Consider the following 18,939-nt stretch of genomic DNA (forward strand, 5'->3'; position numbering starts at 1 on the left):
AAATAGATATTTTAGATAATTTACAGAACAGTATTGTCACTGAAATACCAGGATGCCCGCATTCCTTGGCTGTTTGGAATAGGGCGATGGGGTTTAAAACAGGAAATGTTAAGATTAGAAAAACTTAGAAGGTGAAGCCACTTTGGGCACCCTCATCCTGAGCATCAAAAAATCTCGTGCAACACGAACCAGGAAGCTTTCGAGAGAACGAAGGACAATATATACTTCTTGGCGGTTCGTCCACTGACTGTGGTGTTGAAGGATCTGAAGAGTTGATTCAGGCTGGATATTAGATGACAGGCCCCAAAGTGTAATCTATAGGAAAATGAAAGCTGAATAACATGGCCAAAGCCAAAGGATGCTTTTCCCTCATCTGAGCTCCCCCCAAAACAGGCAAGCTACCTGGTAATCCACTTGATGACCAAGATCTCGGAGGTTAATATCAATATCTTCAAACTGAGAGGAGAATTCAGAATTTTCTTTGATTGCTTCAAAGTTCCTCAGCTGTTGTACCAATCTGTGATAAAATGAAAGGGTCTTGGCTATCTGCGACAGGCGTCTGGCATCCTGAAGGGAAGAAAGGGTTAGAACGCAAATACAACAAAGTCAACTGCTGAAGTATCCAAGCATTATTGTCAAAATGGGCAGCTCTGAAAAATATTAGGGAAGCTCCCGGCCATCCATCTCAACAAACACATTAAGAATTGGAGACAGGAGGAACGTCACTCTAGCAAGAAAATGTTACTTGTGTTAGTTTACCATATTCTGGCTGAAAATGGTTTGCTTAGTTCCATACCTATATTGCCTGGTGAAATGTACCACACAATTTACTAAGCATTTTTGATCCAAAAATTTCCATTCCAAGCAAAACTAGTCAGAATACAGAAAAAAAAAGTTGGAAGAGACCTTGGAGGTCTTCTAGTCCAACCCCCTGCTCAAGTAGGAAACCCTATACCATTTCAGACAAATGGTTGTCCAATCTCTTCTTTAAAAACCTCCAGTGTTGGAGAAGTTGTGAAAATCCACAGCTTCTGGAGAATTATTTTAATCAGTACTAAAATAATTTACAACAGAAGTGTCCATGACAAATCTTAATAACATCAAAATGTTAAGTGCATCAAAACATTATTATGCAAATGAATCAATTGTAGTAGCGTCATGACATCTGTTTCAAGTACAATACGTCTCACAATATTTGAATGATAACACCACTATGTGCATGTCTATATTTGTTTTTTCTTGCTCTCCCTGTGGATGCTATGGTTTACAAGAGTGCATTTATTAATACACAACTGTAATTAGAGGCTTCCAAAAATTGATGAACTGCAGCTGTGATGTTGGCATTGGTTATTATCCAATAAGCACCTAGAATACTGATGCTGGCTAGTTGTGACTTTTGGGCAGTCCTTGCATGCAACACTCTTGACTTGTTTAGAACTCAAGTTCTCTGTGAGGGTTACTTAGCATTGATTGCGCTATAAATAAATTACAATTGTTAGCATTCTTTGTGGAGACAGTGAGTTTGATAGAAGAACAGGTTAAATTATATAAGTTGGTGAATAAGTACTGCCTTCTTTCCAGCTGTTAAGTATCCTGTCTTCCTAGCCAATTGAATCCATTATTTCTGGCTTCCAACCATCAAGTTGCCTTATTAAAAGGAACATGAACGTGTTCCTTTTTCTCTAGGCACTGGTGGATGATTACCAGTAAGAGTGGAACTTTACAGTGATACTTCAGTTGCCTTCATTCAAAGGCCTTGTACCAAATTTGGCACTTTGAGAGCACCATGTTAAAAACTGATGTACTCTGACTTTTGAAAGATGAGACCTATCATAGCTAGACTTCAAAAATCACAAGGCTACTAGATCAGTGGTTCTCAACCTTTTTAATGCCGTGACCCCAACCGGTCGTAAGTCAAGGACTAAACCGGTCGTAAGTCGAGGACTAAACCGGTCGTAAGTCGAGGACTACCCAACCGGTCATAAGTCGAGGACTAAACCGGTCGTAAGTCGAGGACTACCCAACCGGTCGTAAGTCAAGGACTTTCCCTGCCCGGGAGCGCCGCGCATGCGTGGTTCTGCCCCCTGCACCGGCCGAGGCGTAGCTGGCAAGCGGCAGAGACGGAGCAGGCCGACCACCAGCTGGCCCAGCCCAAGGGAGGTAAGGCACCCGCCGGAAAAGGGGAAAAAATGGCGGACAAAAAATGGACAAAAAAAATGGCGGACAGCCTTGCTTGGCGACCCCCGTGAAATGGTCGATCGACCCCAAATGGGGTCCCGACCCACAGGTTGAGAACCACTGTACTAGATGGTGATGGAGATATTGAAAATTAATTCATTGCAGGACATCCAGCCTTTTTGTAGCCCCAATACACCAGGCTTAATCTGGATTCAACCTGATGTATTTCGTGATTGGTGCTTGTAATAAATGCCTTTCTTTCTTTCTTTTTTTCATTAGCCTTTGGAAGAACTTTGAGAATTTTATTGAATAAAATTATTACAAAACGCAAAGGTAAATTATATATATTCTTACTGAAAGAGAGATCCATGTGTGAAAATCAATGCTGGTTGAGGGAAGGTGCTTCAGGTGGGAAATAAAAGGGACCTCAGCTCCAGATAAACGGTCCAAAAGCTGGAAAAAGAGAGTGAATATGACTGTAAATAGATTTTCAACCAACCTTGTAGCAAAGCATGAAGAAGAAGCATATATTACTTGACTAGAGAATGGTGTGATAACTCACAGCTATCACTCCAAGAATGTTGAACCAGAATGTCTCCTTTTTACTGCTGGATTCCTGAGGGAGGTGGGATAAAATGCAAAGGGCCAATGTTTCAAGAGATCTCCAACAGTTAACCCAAAGGGGAGGTTTTGAGTGATAAGGACATGTGATACTAAAGCTCTGCATCTTTAATCAAGTACAGTATATTTTCCAAGAGTCAATATCTGCTTTAAATACAGATAGTCCTCAAGTTACAACCTTAACGGAGCCTGCCCATTATGGTTGTAAATTATGAGGATTGTAAAAAGGTGGTTGTTAAGCTAACACTGGGATGGGTAAGGAAACCCATTATTCAGTCTGAATGCATTTTTTCCAAAAAACAGATTCAGATTCTGTTTTTCAAAGAAAACGTCATAAAAAGGCAAGCACATAGCTGCAGGCTGCTGCAAATGGCCATAAATGCAGGCTGGTTGGTGAGCACCCAGAATTCAGTCATATGGACTCTGGATAATTGAACTTTGAATCCGGGTTATAAATAGTTTTTTTCAGATCGGTCATAATCGTAAACGGTTATTAAGTGACCAGTCATAAGTCAAAATCTACCTGTAACAGTGGCGGCTACAGATATTTATAGTAACTCAGGTATGGAAGAAGAAGCACTGTTTTATGAAGAGCAAGGTTTTTGTTTTTTGTTTTACTCAGTGCAAAAAAAAAAGCAAATGTGAACTGTTCTTTTAAAGGTAAGCAATAAATGTTGGCTTCTCAGTCTCATCTACTGAGTCTATCTGCCTTGTCCTACATTTCACATTACTAATTCCCAGTTACAAATTTCACATTACAAAACAGAAAAGTTTCAGATTTGGAAAAAAAGATTTGATGGAGGCAGCAGCAGCAGAAAAAAAACAACAACTCAAAATTTCAGTTTCTCTACCATTCCTTTAAGATGGTGATGTACATTATGGACTGGTTCTGTCTGATTTTAACAACAATCCTATGTGGTAAGATTGCCTGGGAGACAGTATGTGAAGATTTGAGCCCAAAATGGAAAATACAGGTAGTCCTTGACTTATGACCACAACTGAGCCATTGCTGAGCAAGACAGTTATTAAGTGAGTTCCCCCCCCCCCCCCATTTTGCAACCTTTCTTCCCACAGTTGTTAAATGAATCAATTCCAAGAATTTCCCAGTCATTCCCTAGGGACAAGCTCTGGAAGTGATGAATGCCTTGGGGAAAAAAGCTGACAGAGAAGGAATGTGAATGCATAGATAAGAAAATGAAGAAAACTTGTGCAAGAAAAAGAAGCACAAGTGTAGAGTTCCTTCGCAAAATGTTACATCACTGGCCTCTAGGGGCCAAATAATAAACTACTGAAAACATGCATCCAAATGTTGAATTTTCCAATAGAAAGGACTTTTTTTACAGCAACACTCTGACTTTGAAACAGTGTTCAATGGTACCTTTTAAACTGACTTTTGGATGCATCATAGCACTTCTCTCAATCAAATCTTATAAGAAAAAAAACACAGCCATAAAAGTACTGTGAAATTATTTCCTGCACCCAAATCTAATTTTTGTCCGGAAAGTTTCTCACATTTTATTCACCTTTCATTTAGAAGACAAGATGATAATCACATTTTTTTAAAAATGTATTATTTAGATCTTATTAGTCAGTTGCTCAGTTTTATTGATTTGGCCAATTTATTAATCAATACTAGAAGTAATATATTTAAAACATCTGTTTAGTTCAATGAGGGTGGAAATTTTGTAAGTTTCTCCACTTATTCTCCACATATCCACATATGCTTCACATATGTATGGCCAGTTCTTTGGTCTCCCCTCAGCCATGGAAGATCGTTGAATGAGCCTGGGCCAGTCATTCTATCTTGACTCACCTCAGAAGGTTGTTATTGTGGGTGAAAGAGGCAGTGGTGGGATTCAGCTGGTTCGCACCAGTTCGGCACAACCGGTAGCTAAATTTTGCTGAGTTCGGAGAGCCAGCTGAATGTGCACTGCTTCCAGAAGTCCAGTCTAGGCCTGGGAGGCCTGGAGGAGGCCTCCCAGGCCTAGAACGGCCCACCGGAAATGCATGGATATCACTTCCGGAAGTCCGTTCTAGGCCTCAGAGGCCTGGAGGAGGCTTCCCAGGCCTAGAATGGCCCACCAGAAGTGCATGGATGCCATTTCCTTAAGTCTGTTCTAGGCCTCGGAGGCCCAGGCTTGCATCCTATAAGAGAACCGGTTGTTCAGATATTTGAATCCCACCACTGGAAAGAGGAGGAGTGAATGTGATATATGACACCTCAAACCCCTTTACAAAGGGTGGGATATAAATCAAACAAATAAGTCAGAAGTTGCACATTGGGGATGGGGGTGAACAACGAGAGAATAAGATTCTACTCTACCCTCTGATTAAAATTGGAATTTTCAGGAGGAATTTTTTTCCCCAGATTCTGATTTCTAGAGGAATGATAAAAGTTAGCTAAAAAGCTATGCAACATTTCTTTTCTCTCTATTTGTTTTAAATAATCTTTCCCCCCCTGGAAATTATTGTTTCTATACAGGATCATTCCTTATGTGCTTTACACGGATCAAGACCTCTTTATATCACAGTTGCTTCTGAGTCATCAGCATCATTTGGGGGTTTTCTCAGAATCTTATCTATTTTTATATATTTAAGAAAATGCATATTTTGTCTGTTTCTATAATTTTTCTCTTGGTGGTTCATCTATCTCTGATCTGATGAGCCCTGTATTTTTCTCTTCCCAAGCATAATATTTAGGAAACTCTGACTTCCATTTTCCCTTTCTTTCTTTTTTTTTTTAAAAATGTGGCTTTATATGTTTATTAAGAGAATGGCCTATTTCCCCACAGAGAAAGATGGACTGATTTCCTTAGTAATATACTTCAACACTTCAAGTCAAGTGGTAGTGTAGATTTTATTTCCTTTTTGCAGGTAGTCCTCAACTTAAAACCAGTTCCCTAGCAAACATTTGAAGTTATAATGGATTTGAAGTTCTGACAGCCTCCTCCTCCCCCTGTGATCATGTCGGCGCACTTCAGGTGTTTGGCAACTGGCCGGCAGTTATGACTGTTTGGCATTTTACAACAGTTTTGCCGAAAGCCAGCATTTACTTCTGTTTTTTTTGGCAAAACCAACCCATAGGAACTATTGGCTTGCTTAATGACCATGACATTTGCATAACAACCGCCACAATTAAACTGATGTGTGCAGGGCTGAATGCAATAGTTCAAGTAAGGCCTGACCAAGGCAGAGTAGAGCAGGATAATTATATGTTGGTGGCAGTAATGATTCCCAAACTGCATACTACGACAGAGTTAGAGCATTTAATTTTTGGTATGGGGGGGGGGGGGTCTGAGAGAAGGGATTTGAGAGTGCCCAACCTCTTCCCTGGGGTTGCAGCCTTCTTCTGATCAAATCACCAATTTCTGTCTGCCACATAAGGGACAGAAACAATTATTATTCCATCCTTACTGACATTTATTGATTTATATTTATATATGTTTATCTATTTTTCACATTTCTGTTTGGCTAGATAATAAAATCCAAGTACAACTAAGTAAAATACCTTTGCTATTACTTCTCTAAAACAGTAAAATACTACCATAGCATACAAACATGTTACTATGAACTATCAAAAGAAAGTAAAGATGGCATTATAAAATTGGGGTAAGGCTCTCAAATCAATTCCCCTTTTAAGAGGTGTTGAAAGAAAAATCTTCATCAGGGTCCAGTCCAAGCTGGGAATAAACAAAATGGAGACTGCTTTAGAACAGGGCTTTTCAATCTTTTCACCCATTATACCACTTTTCGGATATGGCAATATCCAAGTACCACCAGTCACCCAGCAAGGTGTCAAAAACTTGATGACACCCCCCAAAAAAGGAAAAAAGTGATAAAGTATAGGTAGTCCTCGACTTACAACAGTTCGCTTAGTGACTGTTCGAAGTTACAATGGCACTGAAAAAAGTGCCCCCCAAGGCACAGCCGAGCAAGACATCTGCCTGCCCGCCCGCTTCATTCCCCTCCCCCGCTACCACCTTTCTAGGATGGTCGCGTACCACCTGCCAGGTGCCAATGTACCACAGGTTGAAAAGCCTTGCTTTAGAAAGAAGGTTGCAGTTTATTGAAGAGGAAAGCCAGACAGAAAGATGGCTGTGGGAAAAACTGACCACATGTAGCTAGGAGTGGTGGGTTTTTATACCTTCTGGGCTTTTGGTTGGAGTTCTTCCTGTTTGAGGCTTTGTATTTCCTGTGTCATGTACTTTGACTTGAGTCTGAGTGTGCCCTTTTGGTATTATGTTCCAGTCCTTAGAATTTGTGTGGGGATATGTAGATTTTAGGGGTCTTTGTCTTCCTAATTTCTTCAGTTTCTAGCTGGAAGGCTCAAACCTTTCTGAAAGGATTATTGAATTTGCATTTCTAAAATCTGGCTTCTGCTGAGTTTTCTGCTTGGGGGAGAGGAGCTGGGGCTGGTTTCTGTCCTTTTTTAAGATCTTCTCCATTATTCCTTTGGGGAAATATATTCTGCCTTTTTAATATTCCTCAAAATATTTCTTTCTCTGGATTCTTCCCACAGAGGCTTCCAACACATATGACAAGGATGGGACCTAATTTCTATGAGAAGCTTGTTCCATAGCATAGACATTGCCACTGAAAAGCAGAAATGTTTTGCTTCAGTTTCCCAATGTGGCATCACTATCAGATATTCTCTGATCTAATTCACTGAGCTTATATTCATTAGAGTAGGCAGTCCTACAAGATGCACAGTTGCCAAGCCATAAAATGGTTTATAGGTTATATCTTAAAATGTACTCAGATACTGATAGTAACCAATGCAGGGCCATGAAACCAACATTATATACTCCCAACAACAAGAGTAAACACATAGGACCAATTGTAGTTTGCAAATAGTTTTTAAGGGCATCCCAAATAGACTATATTCCAGTAGCCTTAGAAAGGATGATGATTGGTTAATAAATTGGACACAAAAAAGAGAATGGAAGAACTAATTCAAAAGTAGGAGTTGCCTTCTCCTTAATTCTTCTCTGCTAACTTACAATATTTGAGAAGATAGGGTAATAGACTTACATAGTCTCTTGTAAGGTCCTTTGTTTTGTGAAGAAGTTGCCGTGAGAGTTTTAAGCTCATGCTAAATTCTTTCTGAAGATCCAGCTTCTTTTCAGCGGCTTCAAGCCCAGATCCCTTCTCCTCTTGGAGTCCAACTGAAGGGGCAGCAAGAAGGATGTCAAACTTGAGAAGAACTTGGAGGAGGAGGAGGAGGAGAACTGTACCTAGAAAGAAGATTGAGACAAATAGAGAGAAAGTTACAGAGAAACATTTAGGGGAAAGTCAGGAAATTGGATGCTAGTGTATTTAAGCCAGAACTGTATCCTTATAAAACATTGGTGGCATCAGACAGCATCATTGTGAGAAAAATAGGTACACATCCACATCATATGCTTTGAAGACCCCTCTTTTTCTACAGAGTTAAACCTCAATGTTTACATGTTTACCATACCTGTATATTGAAGCAATGGGGAAAAAAACATAAAAGTAGGGCGACCCTCTCTCCATAAATCATTAAATCCATAATCTAAAATTAGCTTATTCATTCTCCATTTAGAAGTAAGTTTTTTCCATAAAATTCCTGCTACAGCGTCTCAGGAATAATATGTTTATCCCAGATCTGGTTTGCAGATTTGTCATGCGATTATCTCATCATTCATACTGGGGAAATCCATTTGAGGGGAATTTCATTTTACATAAAGGCTACCAAACTGAGACCTTTTCAGTTAGGTTGAGGTTTCAGTTAATTGCTTAAAAACCATAACTAAGATGTTAGTAGGCTGTGCCTGCATATGCTTCAAAGCAAATCTGAGAATCTTCTGGGAAAATCGATGGAACTAGGAAAGAAAGATGTAACCCAAAGTTGAGGGGGTATGGTAGCAACAATAGCCACAATGAAAACATTAATTTAACCTTCCCCAACCAGCTGATCAAAATATATAGTACACCTGATTACAAGTCTTTTTAGTCTTGGCCAGAATAAGCATGTTGGGAGTCTTAATCTCAGGCAGTTTAGGAAAGTCTTGGATTATAGCACTGGACACTAGTAGAAGATACTTGATCAAGTGTTTGGTCGCCTCTGAATCTAGTGCTCCTGCTTTATTGTTTTCAAAAGGAAATGGATTGGCTACATCTCCATCAGTCAATCAGTTATAGTACTCAAATGATTGTTTTGTAGAATTCTCCATTGCATATGATAGAAAATCCAAAGTTATTTTTTCTTTCTCCAAAGATAAATTATAGTACAGTAATAAAGCTGACACCAGCCAGAGCATAAAAAAACTCAAAAAATAGTGCAAGATCGGAAGATAAGGAGAGACCTGACCCAGAGAATTGCCAAGAATGGGATTCGACTGAATGGATATCATCATCATCATCATCATCATCATCATCATCATCATCATCATCATCATCATCATCAGTACATCAATAATCTAAATATTATTGAACAGTATATCCTCCTATTCCTCTGCCAAAACTCAATTGTGCACATAAAGACTGCTGATAATTTCCAATCTAGACCTGCAGTGTCATCAGAGCAGATTTCTAATAAGGACATCTGATTCACATTTTGAAGTAGATGGAGTAGTACACATTATCAACCAAACACACATCTCCTGTAATGTTATTATATCCAGAGGCTAAGATTATCTACCTGCTCAACTTTGGTGTTGGAGAAGACTCCTGAGAATACTGTAGACAGCCAAGAAAACCAATCGATGGATCATCAAACAAGTCAACCCAGAGTTCTCACTCAGGACTCAAATGACAAAGCTCAATTTATCTTATTTCAGATACATTGTGGGGAGACCCAGCTCTCTGGAGAAGACTTTAAAACTGGGAAGGGTAGAAGGACAAAGATGACCAGGATGACCAGATGACCAAGGATGACCAGCAGCAAGGTGGATGAACTCAGGCACTGAGTACACCATTGAAGGACCAGGTTAGGGATAGCTCATGATAGAAAAAAATCTATTTTGTGGTTGTTAAGAGTAAAAAACAATTTGATGGCACATAATCAATCCATTAATCAATCAACTAATCCAGGATGTTTCTGAACTGAAATCTGTGTCCCTTTAAGCTGGAAATGCATATCAGAGTTTGCACTTCAGGTTACGCCAAGCTATGTACCTTAAAATGTAACATAAAACTGCAAACTTAGGTGCTCTACACTCCTTTTAACTAATGTGACCCTGATGATACCTCTTCTTGTCATTGACTCATCCAACTTGGCTTTCATGGCAAAAAACACAAATAAGCCTCTTTTTTCACATAAGAACAACAGGTAGAAAGCATTTTTTTTCTTGTCTTACCACTTGGATGCATCCTGAGGCTTTCCACTTCGTGGGGTGATCTCTGTTCGCCTGCTTGAGAAGTTTAATCCTGCAGCCCATTCTGGGGGCCTTTTGAAGAACAGAGGCTTTCATTTTCGTGGGACACAAAATGTCCAAGATTACACTGCAGTTTGGGTTCTGATCTCTGGTTTCAGGGCAAAAAAATATCTCTCCCCCCAGTTATTCTTGATAGAGTTTCAGGGCGGAAGAGTAACGTATTGGAGCAGCAAGTAATTTTTTTTGAAGTTCCTCTTTTTTTCTCATTGAGAAAAAAGGAAATAGGGCTTTGGTCACGTGAATAAGGTCCCCCTTATCCTTCAGATTCCCCTCTCTCTCTCGCTCAACATGGACTTTTCCGAAACCACCTACGTATTTCAGTTTTGCTCTCTGTTTTCTCCTAGTGCCCCCTCCTTTCTAACAAAGTATATTATGAAAAGTAGAAAGTGCTGTAATTCCTAGTTCAAGTTTCCCCAGAGCAAGTTTTCCATGACATGGTGACGTATCTGCCATAGATCCTCTATAGTTTTGGCTAAAATTAACAAAGGCACCGCACATCTTACTATTTTGATACAGACCTAAAATTACTGTACAGCATGTTAACATTGAAATAGATCTTGGAAGTCATCTCCCTGGCTTACAAAAACATACACTGTCCTAATAGATGGGCCTCTCATCTTAACTGATGTTTTTTTTAAACAAAGGAGGCATATGCAGGTAATCTTCAACTTACAACAGTTCGCTTAGTGACTGTTTGAAGTTACGATGGCACTGGAAAAAAAAGTGAGTTATCACCATTTTTCACACTTACAACCATTGCAGAATTCCTATGGTCAAAAATCAGATGCTTGGCAACTGACTCATGTTTATGATAGTTACAGTGTCCTGGGATCATGTGAACCCCTTTTGCAACCTTCTGACAAGCAAAGTCAATGGGGAAGCCAGATTCACTTAACAACCGTATTGCTAACTTAACAACAGCAGTGATTCACTTAACAACTGTGGCAAGAAAGGTTGTAAGATGGGGCAAATGTAACAAATGTCTCACTTAGCAACAGAAATTATGGGCTCAATTGTGGCTTTAAGTTGAGGACTACCTGTATTCTTTTAAGTGCTTATTTGTACTACAAATAACTAATAATACAGTATTTCAACTGCATGGAACTGTTTATCTTCGATATGGTTGGTCTTTAATTCTTTGTCCTGCAAAAATATTATGAAAGACATAATTGGGATCTTGAGAAAAGTAGAATATTGCCTGATATTGCACCAATATAAGAATGATGACACAACTGTGATTAAGTCATCATGCAAATCTCATCATTTATTCCTTCTTGCTGATGCCTCTTAGCTTTCATCATTATCTTAGTCAAAAACAGTATGAAAGCTTCCAGCTTGTTCTTTATTGTTCACAATTGATTCTAGCTAGTGCGTGAAATTAATATTATTGTACAATAGTTTGCACATTTTATTAAGTCTCCTTTTTTTGGAATGTAGACTGACTTCTTCCAATCTGTCGGCCAATATGTTATTGTCCAGATTTGTTAGCACAGATTGGTTAGAAAGTTTACTGAGTTCTTCTGTTGATTGTGATCTTTCTGTGGTATTCCATCAATTACAGTGCAGCTTGGAATTCTGATTATCTGGTTTCAGGGGCAAAAAATAAAATAAAAATAATAATCTTCCCCCAGTTATAGCACTTACCATAGTACTGATATAGCACTGATATAGCACTGATTTGTGACGTGCTATAAAAAGAGCAAAACTGGCCTATAGTCAGACAGTACAGAATTCTTTTCAAGATCCTATGAACCCAAGGCATATGTGGTAAGGTATTTGGGTTATTACTGATTATAAGGTAGCTTCCCCGACATGTAAGAGTAACATGGAGTTTCTCCTAGTCATAGACAATTCAGTTCAATCCCATGCCCCATGCAGGAACTTAATTTAATTGAATTTAAAGCAAGCAGAATGTGCCTTCTTGCAAGTTAAACTTTGTGCCCTGTACAATATGATTTTGTGACCTACATAGTATAGAACAACTCTCTTTCAGATGGATGAATGAATGGTGCAAAATAAATGAATAGTTGCCGTGAGAGTTTTAAATGAATAGTGCAAAAGGGGTGTGTGTGTGCTTGTGGTGACCATCTCTTTCATATGAAAAAAAATGTACTAGAATGCTATAGTATCACAATTTTTCCCAGTAGTTAGGAACTGTGTGTTGTACTCATTCTATAAACACAATTGATATTTCATTGTATTGTTTACCATGTGCCCTCTGAACAGCAGCTGAATTCTGCCAAATTATGTTTAAGGTAATGTCTTATCTACATAAAGAAATCTATACAAAAGAATGTGTAGTTCTGCTTGCCCATGTGACTCTATTTGGAGGAAGGATAGGATTAAACTGTATTACATATTTTTTATTAATAGACTTGTCTTAGCTATGCAAAAAAAATAGAGATGGTTATCTCAGTAGAACGACGTTTGTGTTTCATGATGATTCAGCACAGAGCTGAAACTGGAAGCTGGGTTTCCCACTTGCAACCCAAAACCTCTAGTTGTCGTTATAGGAGATTAAGAAATGATCACTACAAACCTACAAGAAAGTTAGAAACAGGACACTGACTTAGAGACACTGACATATCATTTCAGGAACCTAAAAATAATGTTTACAAGAATTATGAGCTGAAACCATGAGTTAAATCAGTCCAGTAGCAAAAGGCTCTCATAGAGGAGACCTCCTATTGTATCTCTTCATGTTTTATTTATAACCACTGATGTTCATACATGAAAGTAAATATGTTGGGCTCGGTGTGGATTTAGATCAGGGGTCTTCAAGCTTGGCCCTTTTATGACTTGTGGACTTCAACTCCCAGAATTCCTCAGCCAGCGTGCCTGGCTGAGGAATTCTGGGAGTTGAAGTCCACAAGTCATAAAAGGGCCAAGTTTGAAGAGCCCTGATTTAGATGACAGAGGTCTGCAGCATGAATTTTTCAGAAGGACCAGTACGTGTGAGAAAAGGTGTTATTTTTTTTCTGCTAAAGTCCCAATAAAAGTCCTTCTGACGACATTTACCATAGAAATACTAGTAGCAATTGAAGGTCTAGTTTTGATCAGGATAGTATCCCAGCCAGCATAACCAATGATTCAATATAACAGTGATGGCGAACCTTTTAGAGACCGAGTGCCCCAAAACCACCCCACCCCCGCCCTGCTTGCCACCCCATGCCCTGCCTGCCTGCAGGGCCACCCACCTCCACGGCCCACCGCAACAGATCACCCAGGCAGCCCAGCAGTGCCATGGTGGCCACACCCTCTGCCCATGCCCTGCATCATCATCTGCTCATGACGGAGCACAAAGGCAGAGCCCTGCTACCCAGCTACCATGTCCTTGGCTGCGCTGCTCTGCGCAGGCTGCACCTGGGGGCGACTCTCCTCCGGGGGGCTGCTGGTGAGGAGGGGGCCATGGGGGGAGGCAGGGCTGGGGTGAAGGCACGCATGCCCACAGAGAGGCTCTGAGTGCCTCCTCTGGCACGCGTGCCATAGGTTCACCACCACTGCAATATAACATACATAATCTGGTTAGGAAAGGCTGTCCTAAACGTAGCAACACAGCTAACTATTATTAACGTCAAGTAAATATTGATCTGACCTTTAATAAAGCAAAAAATAAAATCTTGCTTATAAAATCTCCCCTGAACCTATGATTCGGGAGATTCATGTGGTCATGAAACTCCCTTATACTTATGTCATTAAGGAAGATTTCAATCTAATTTTCAGTTTCTTTTCAGACTCAAATTGGCTTATTCATGATTTCAAATGACCCATAGGCGACAACTATTACTTACCAAAGGAGATTTGTATTAGCATTGTATACATAAGAAATACTTGTTCATTTTCAATTATATCTTAGGTCAAATATTTTAATTGTACACCATCCAGAAAGTTTGGCATGGGGAGTATAAACATATTATAAATATTATAAATAAATAAACAATACCCCTCCCAGCTTCACCTATTTTGATTCCCGTTTTTAAAAACAAAAGCCTGATCATTCCAGAAGAATGAACCACTGTTGCAAAGCCCTGGAGCTGAAGTACAGTAGGAATCAGATATTAATCTATCATGTCAATGAATTTGTCAAAAAGTTTGAATCAATCTGCACCTGAGAGATCAATCAATATCTATATCAGTGTCATCCTTTAGCTCATTTCTTTGAAACCACTTTCCCAATAAATACGAATGTCTGGAATCTGCTCCCTAAACTCAAGGTCTTTGTGGATGCTAGTATGATTGATTTACCTAAGCCATGGTCTTTTTTAAGGACCAACCCTTCTTTTCTATCTAGCATAGTTTCCACCTGTTGTTCCTTGCACATCTTCAACTTATTTTCCACATAACTTGCTCCTTTTATTTTACAGTCTAAGACTAATATTTAAAAGAAGATATTGCAACATATCAAATATAAAAACACATCGGCTATGTATATAGAAAAACATGAAGCAATTAATACTGTAAGGAAGGCACCGGGTGATCTCTGAAAGCCATGGCTATTGTTAAAAATTTAACAGCCTTATTGGAGATGCAGCCTAATTACAGCTGAGTAAGAAAATTAAGGGTGAAATAAGGAATCCAGGTTATGTCCTTTAAACATTTGGATTGAATAGACTAGAGCTGGAAGGGACCTTGGAGGTCTTCTAGTCCAGCCCCCTGCTCAAGCAGGAGAACCTATACCATCTCAGACAAGAGACTGTCTAGCCTCTTTTTAAAAATCTCCAGTGATGCAGCGTTCACGATTTCTGGGGGCAAGCTTTTCCACTGGTTAATTGTCCTCACTGTCAGGAAATTCCTCCTTAATTCCAGGTTGCTTCTCTTTTTGATCAGTTTCCAACCATTGTTTCTCATCCTTCCTTCTGGTGCTTTGGCGAATAAGTTGACCCCCTCTTCTTTGTGGCAGCCCCTCAAATACTGGAATACTGCTATCATGTCTCCCCTATTTCTTCTTTTCTTTAGACTAGCCAAACCCAAGTCTTGCAGCCGTTCTTCGTATGTTTTAGTCTCCAGGCCTTTAATCATCTTAGTTGCTCTTCTCTTAATTTTTTTTCCAGACTCTCAACATCTTTTTTGTGATATGGTGACCAAATTTGGCTGCAGTATTCCAGGTGTGGTCTTACTAGGGTTTTATAAGTGGTACTAATACTTCGCATGATCTTGATTCTATGCCTCTGTATATACAACCCAGGATTGTATTAGCTTTTTTGGTGGCTGCTGCACACTGCTGGCTCATAGTCAAGTGATAGTTCACTAGGACTCCAAGGTCCCTCTCACAGTTACTGTTTTTAAGCCAGGTCTTGCCCAATCTCTACTTGTACCTTTGATTTTTTCTGCCTAAATGTAAAACTTTGCTTTTCTCCACATTGAAACTCATTTTGTTGGATAGGGCCCATTGTTCAAGTTGTCAAGATCTTTTGGGATCCTGAGTTTGTCTTCTGGGGTGTTGGCTACTCCTGTCAGTTTGGTGTCATCTGCAAATTTGATGAGTTCCCCTTCAATTCCCTCATCTAAGTCATTTATGAATATATTGAAGAGTATTGGGCCTAAGACGGAACCTTGTGGTACCCCACTGCTTACTTCTCTTCATGTGGATATGGTGCCATTAAGGACTACTTGTTGAGTACAGTTTGCCAGCCAGCTACAGATCCATCTGGTAGTGATGTTTTTCTAGTTTACCAAGGAGTAGGTTGTGGTCTACTTTATCAAATGCCTTACTGAAATCTAAATATACTATGTCCACAGCATTTTGCTGGTCTACTAGTTTAGCCACGTTGTCAAAGAATGAAATAAGATTGGTTTGGCATGATCCGTTTTTAACAAACCCGTGCTGGCTACTAGTTATAAATTTGTTTGCTTCTAGTAGTTTGCAGATCTGGTTTTTTATTATCTTTTCTAGGATCTTCCCAGATATTGATGTTAAATTGATTGGTCTGTAGTTTCCTGGGTCCATTTTTTCCCCCTTTCTTGAAGATGGAAACCACATCAGACCTTTTCCAATCCTCAGGTACTTCCATGGTGCTTCAGGATTTATGAAAGATGTGGTGCAATGGTTCTGAGATAACACCTGCCAGCTCCTTCAAAACTCTGGGATGTAATCTGTCAGGTCACGGTGATTTATACTCATCAAGGTCGGATAGGTATTTTCTTACCATTTTCTTGCTTATTTTAATTTTTGTTTCTAGTTTGTCTTTTGCAGTGTTTTTTTTTTGGGGTATGTTGGACTATAGTTTCTTTTTGTGTGAAGACTGATACAACGTATGCGTTAAGCAGTTCTGCTTTCTCCCTGTTGCCTATTATTTCCTTGCCATATTCTCTCTTTAGTGGACCTACTGTTTCCTTGACTTTTTTCTTCTTGTTAATGTGTTGGAAGAAACTTTTTTTTATTAGCCTTGATTTCTGTTGCAAGTCTTTGTTCATTCTGACTTCATCTTTCTTCTGTTGCAAGTCTTTGTTTTCCTGACTTCATCTTTGCATGTTCTGGCTGTCTGCTGATAATCAGCCTTAGTTATTTGCCACTTTTTCCATTTTTTGTATTTGTCATTTTTTGTCTTTCAGTTTGTCAGAGAGATCTTTGTGCAGCCATGCTGATTTCTTCTTGAATTTCTTGTTGTTTTTTTCAGTGGTATTGTGCTGATATGGGCTTTTATGATTGCATTTTTCAGAGTTTCCCATGCTTCTTGTGTTGTTTTCCCCCTTAGGATTCCCATCCATGGGATCTTTCCTAGGTTCTCTCTGAATTTGTTAAAGTCAGCTTTTTTGAATGTTAAGACACTGCTTGGATTGTTTTCTATCACTAGTGTTTGCATTATATTAAATTCCAGTATGACATGGTCACTTTCACCCAGGGTTCCGGCAATTTCAATTCCCTCTATCACTTCTTCTCTATTAGTAAGGATTAAGTCCAGTATAGCTTTACATCTAGTTCCCACCTCCACCTTTTGGGTGACAAAGTTGTTGGCTAAGTTGGTTAGGAATTTGTTTGATCTCCAACTCACTGCAGAGTTTGTCTCCCAATTGAAGTCTCCCATTACTACTGTGGTATACTTCCTATATTTGTTAACTGGTTGGCAAAGAGTTTATCTATTTCTTCTGATTGGTTGGGTGGCTTGTAATATACACCTATGGCAATGTCACTTTTTTTCTCTTTTATATTGACCCATATACATTCTGGAGAGATTTTATCTTGGATCATGTGCATTTCTATAGATATGTAGTGTTCTCTTACATATAGTGCAACTCCCCCTCCTCTTTTTGTAGACCTGTTTCTTTTGAACAATATAACTGGCCCTGCTAATTTACCTTGAATAATTTGATAGCTGTTGCTACATAGTTATTACTGTGTTGACATGCATATGCAATAATGGCGAAATATGGTTTTAGGACTCTGATAATGTGATTCTTTGCTTGATTGATCCAGTGAGTACATGATTTAAAGTATATGCCTAGATACTTTAAGGTTATAACTTGCTCAATAGGTCTATTGTTAATCTTCTAGGTAATCAGGGACATGAAAAGCTTCCTGGAAAATAATAGAATTGTTATTTTAGAGTAATTGATCTTACAGCATTCTCTAGGTCAGGGGTCCCAATCCCCGGGCTGTGGACCAGTACCAGTCCACACAAGTGAGCAAAGTTTCATCTGTGTATATGTGGGATTTAGGTAGCGTATGAAATCATTCCCCCCCCCCCTCCATAGAAAATTTGTCTTCCATAAAACTGGTCCCTGGTGCCCAAAAGGTTGGGGGGCCCTGCTCTAGGTCAATAGGAAGATAATGCTTTAAAGCGTCTAGACGACTCAGTGCAGTCAGTTCGGCATGGACAGCTCCCTGCTGCCAGCTCACCAATGCCAAATTGCTTCTGCCAACTCACTACCATCAAATCGTTGCAGAACAACTCAGCACAGCCAATTTGCTGTGAGGACAACTCACCACAGGCAGCCAGAGGGAGAGTAGGGCGGGCAGGCGGGTGAGTAATCAGGTGGGCAGAGTGCAGAGTGCAGTAGCCAGGGGCTTCCCACTAGAGGGAGAGCTGGGGGGCAGGTGAGCAAGCAAGTGGGTAGAGTTCAGAGCAAGTGACCGGCAGTGGAGGTGTGAAAATGGGAGGCCCCCAGCTTCCGCTGCCTCCCCTGCTGCCTGCCTTATCCACTGCTTCCACCGCCGCTCTGCATTCTGCCCACCTGCTTGCTTGCCTGCCTGCCCACCATGCTCTTCCTCTGGATGCCCACGGCAAATTGTCCCCATAGCGAATTGGCTGTGTTGAGTTGTCTTGCAATTACTTGGTGGCAGTGAATTGGCAGAGGCAAGTTGGCAGTGGTGGGCTGGCTGGGCCGAGCTGGCTACACTGAGATACCCCATTCTGTCTACCCAGGTCTATCTGTGTTATGGAGAGAATAGCTGCATCATCAGAAGAAGGAGAAGGATGGGAACCATGGACAATGGGCAAGAATGGGAAGTGAAAATGTGATTTAGCAAAGACTTCAATCATATTATTAATATATAAATCAAACAATAACTTGCTAGAATGCAGTCTTCTTTTACACCTTTTGGGATAGGGATAGGTTTAGGACCTGGTTATCTCCGAGACCGCCTTCTGCCACAGATTCCCTCCCATAGACCGGTACGCTCCCACAGAGTGGGTCTCCTCAGGGTGCCGTCGGCCAAGCAATGTCGGCTGGCGACCCCCAGGGGGAGGGCCTTCTCTGTGGGTGCCCCCGCCCTCTGGAACGAACTACCCCCCGAGATCCA

At 40.1% G+C, this 18,939-nt stretch overlaps 1 protein-coding gene across 1 annotated transcript in view; it reads right to left on the reverse strand.

Annotated features, from left to right (window-relative positions):
• Positions 1-114: 114 nt before the first annotated feature.
• LOC114922226 overlaps positions 115-18,939 on the reverse strand; it is a 20,592-nt gene continuing 1,767 nt past the window's right edge. Inside the window, exons 2-6 of the mRNA XM_029283027.1 lie at positions 7,831-8,033; positions 2,741-2,794; positions 2,533-2,631; positions 403-567; positions 115-315 (exon numbers count right to left, since the gene is read on the reverse strand). Of these exons, the coding sequence (XP_029138860.1) occupies positions 115-315; positions 403-567; positions 2,533-2,631; positions 2,741-2,794; positions 7,831-8,033 (722 nt within the window). The remainder of the gene's footprint in view (positions 316-402; positions 568-2,532; positions 2,632-2,740; positions 2,795-7,830; positions 8,034-18,939) is intronic.

The sequence above is a fragment of the Protobothrops mucrosquamatus genome, unplaced genomic scaffold (assembly GCF_001527695.2).
Source record: "Protobothrops mucrosquamatus isolate PMUCROS unplaced genomic scaffold, P.Mucros_1.0 scaffold8, whole genome shotgun sequence".
NCBI classification, from domain to species: domain Eukaryota; kingdom Metazoa; phylum Chordata; class Lepidosauria; order Squamata; family Viperidae; genus Protobothrops; species Protobothrops mucrosquamatus.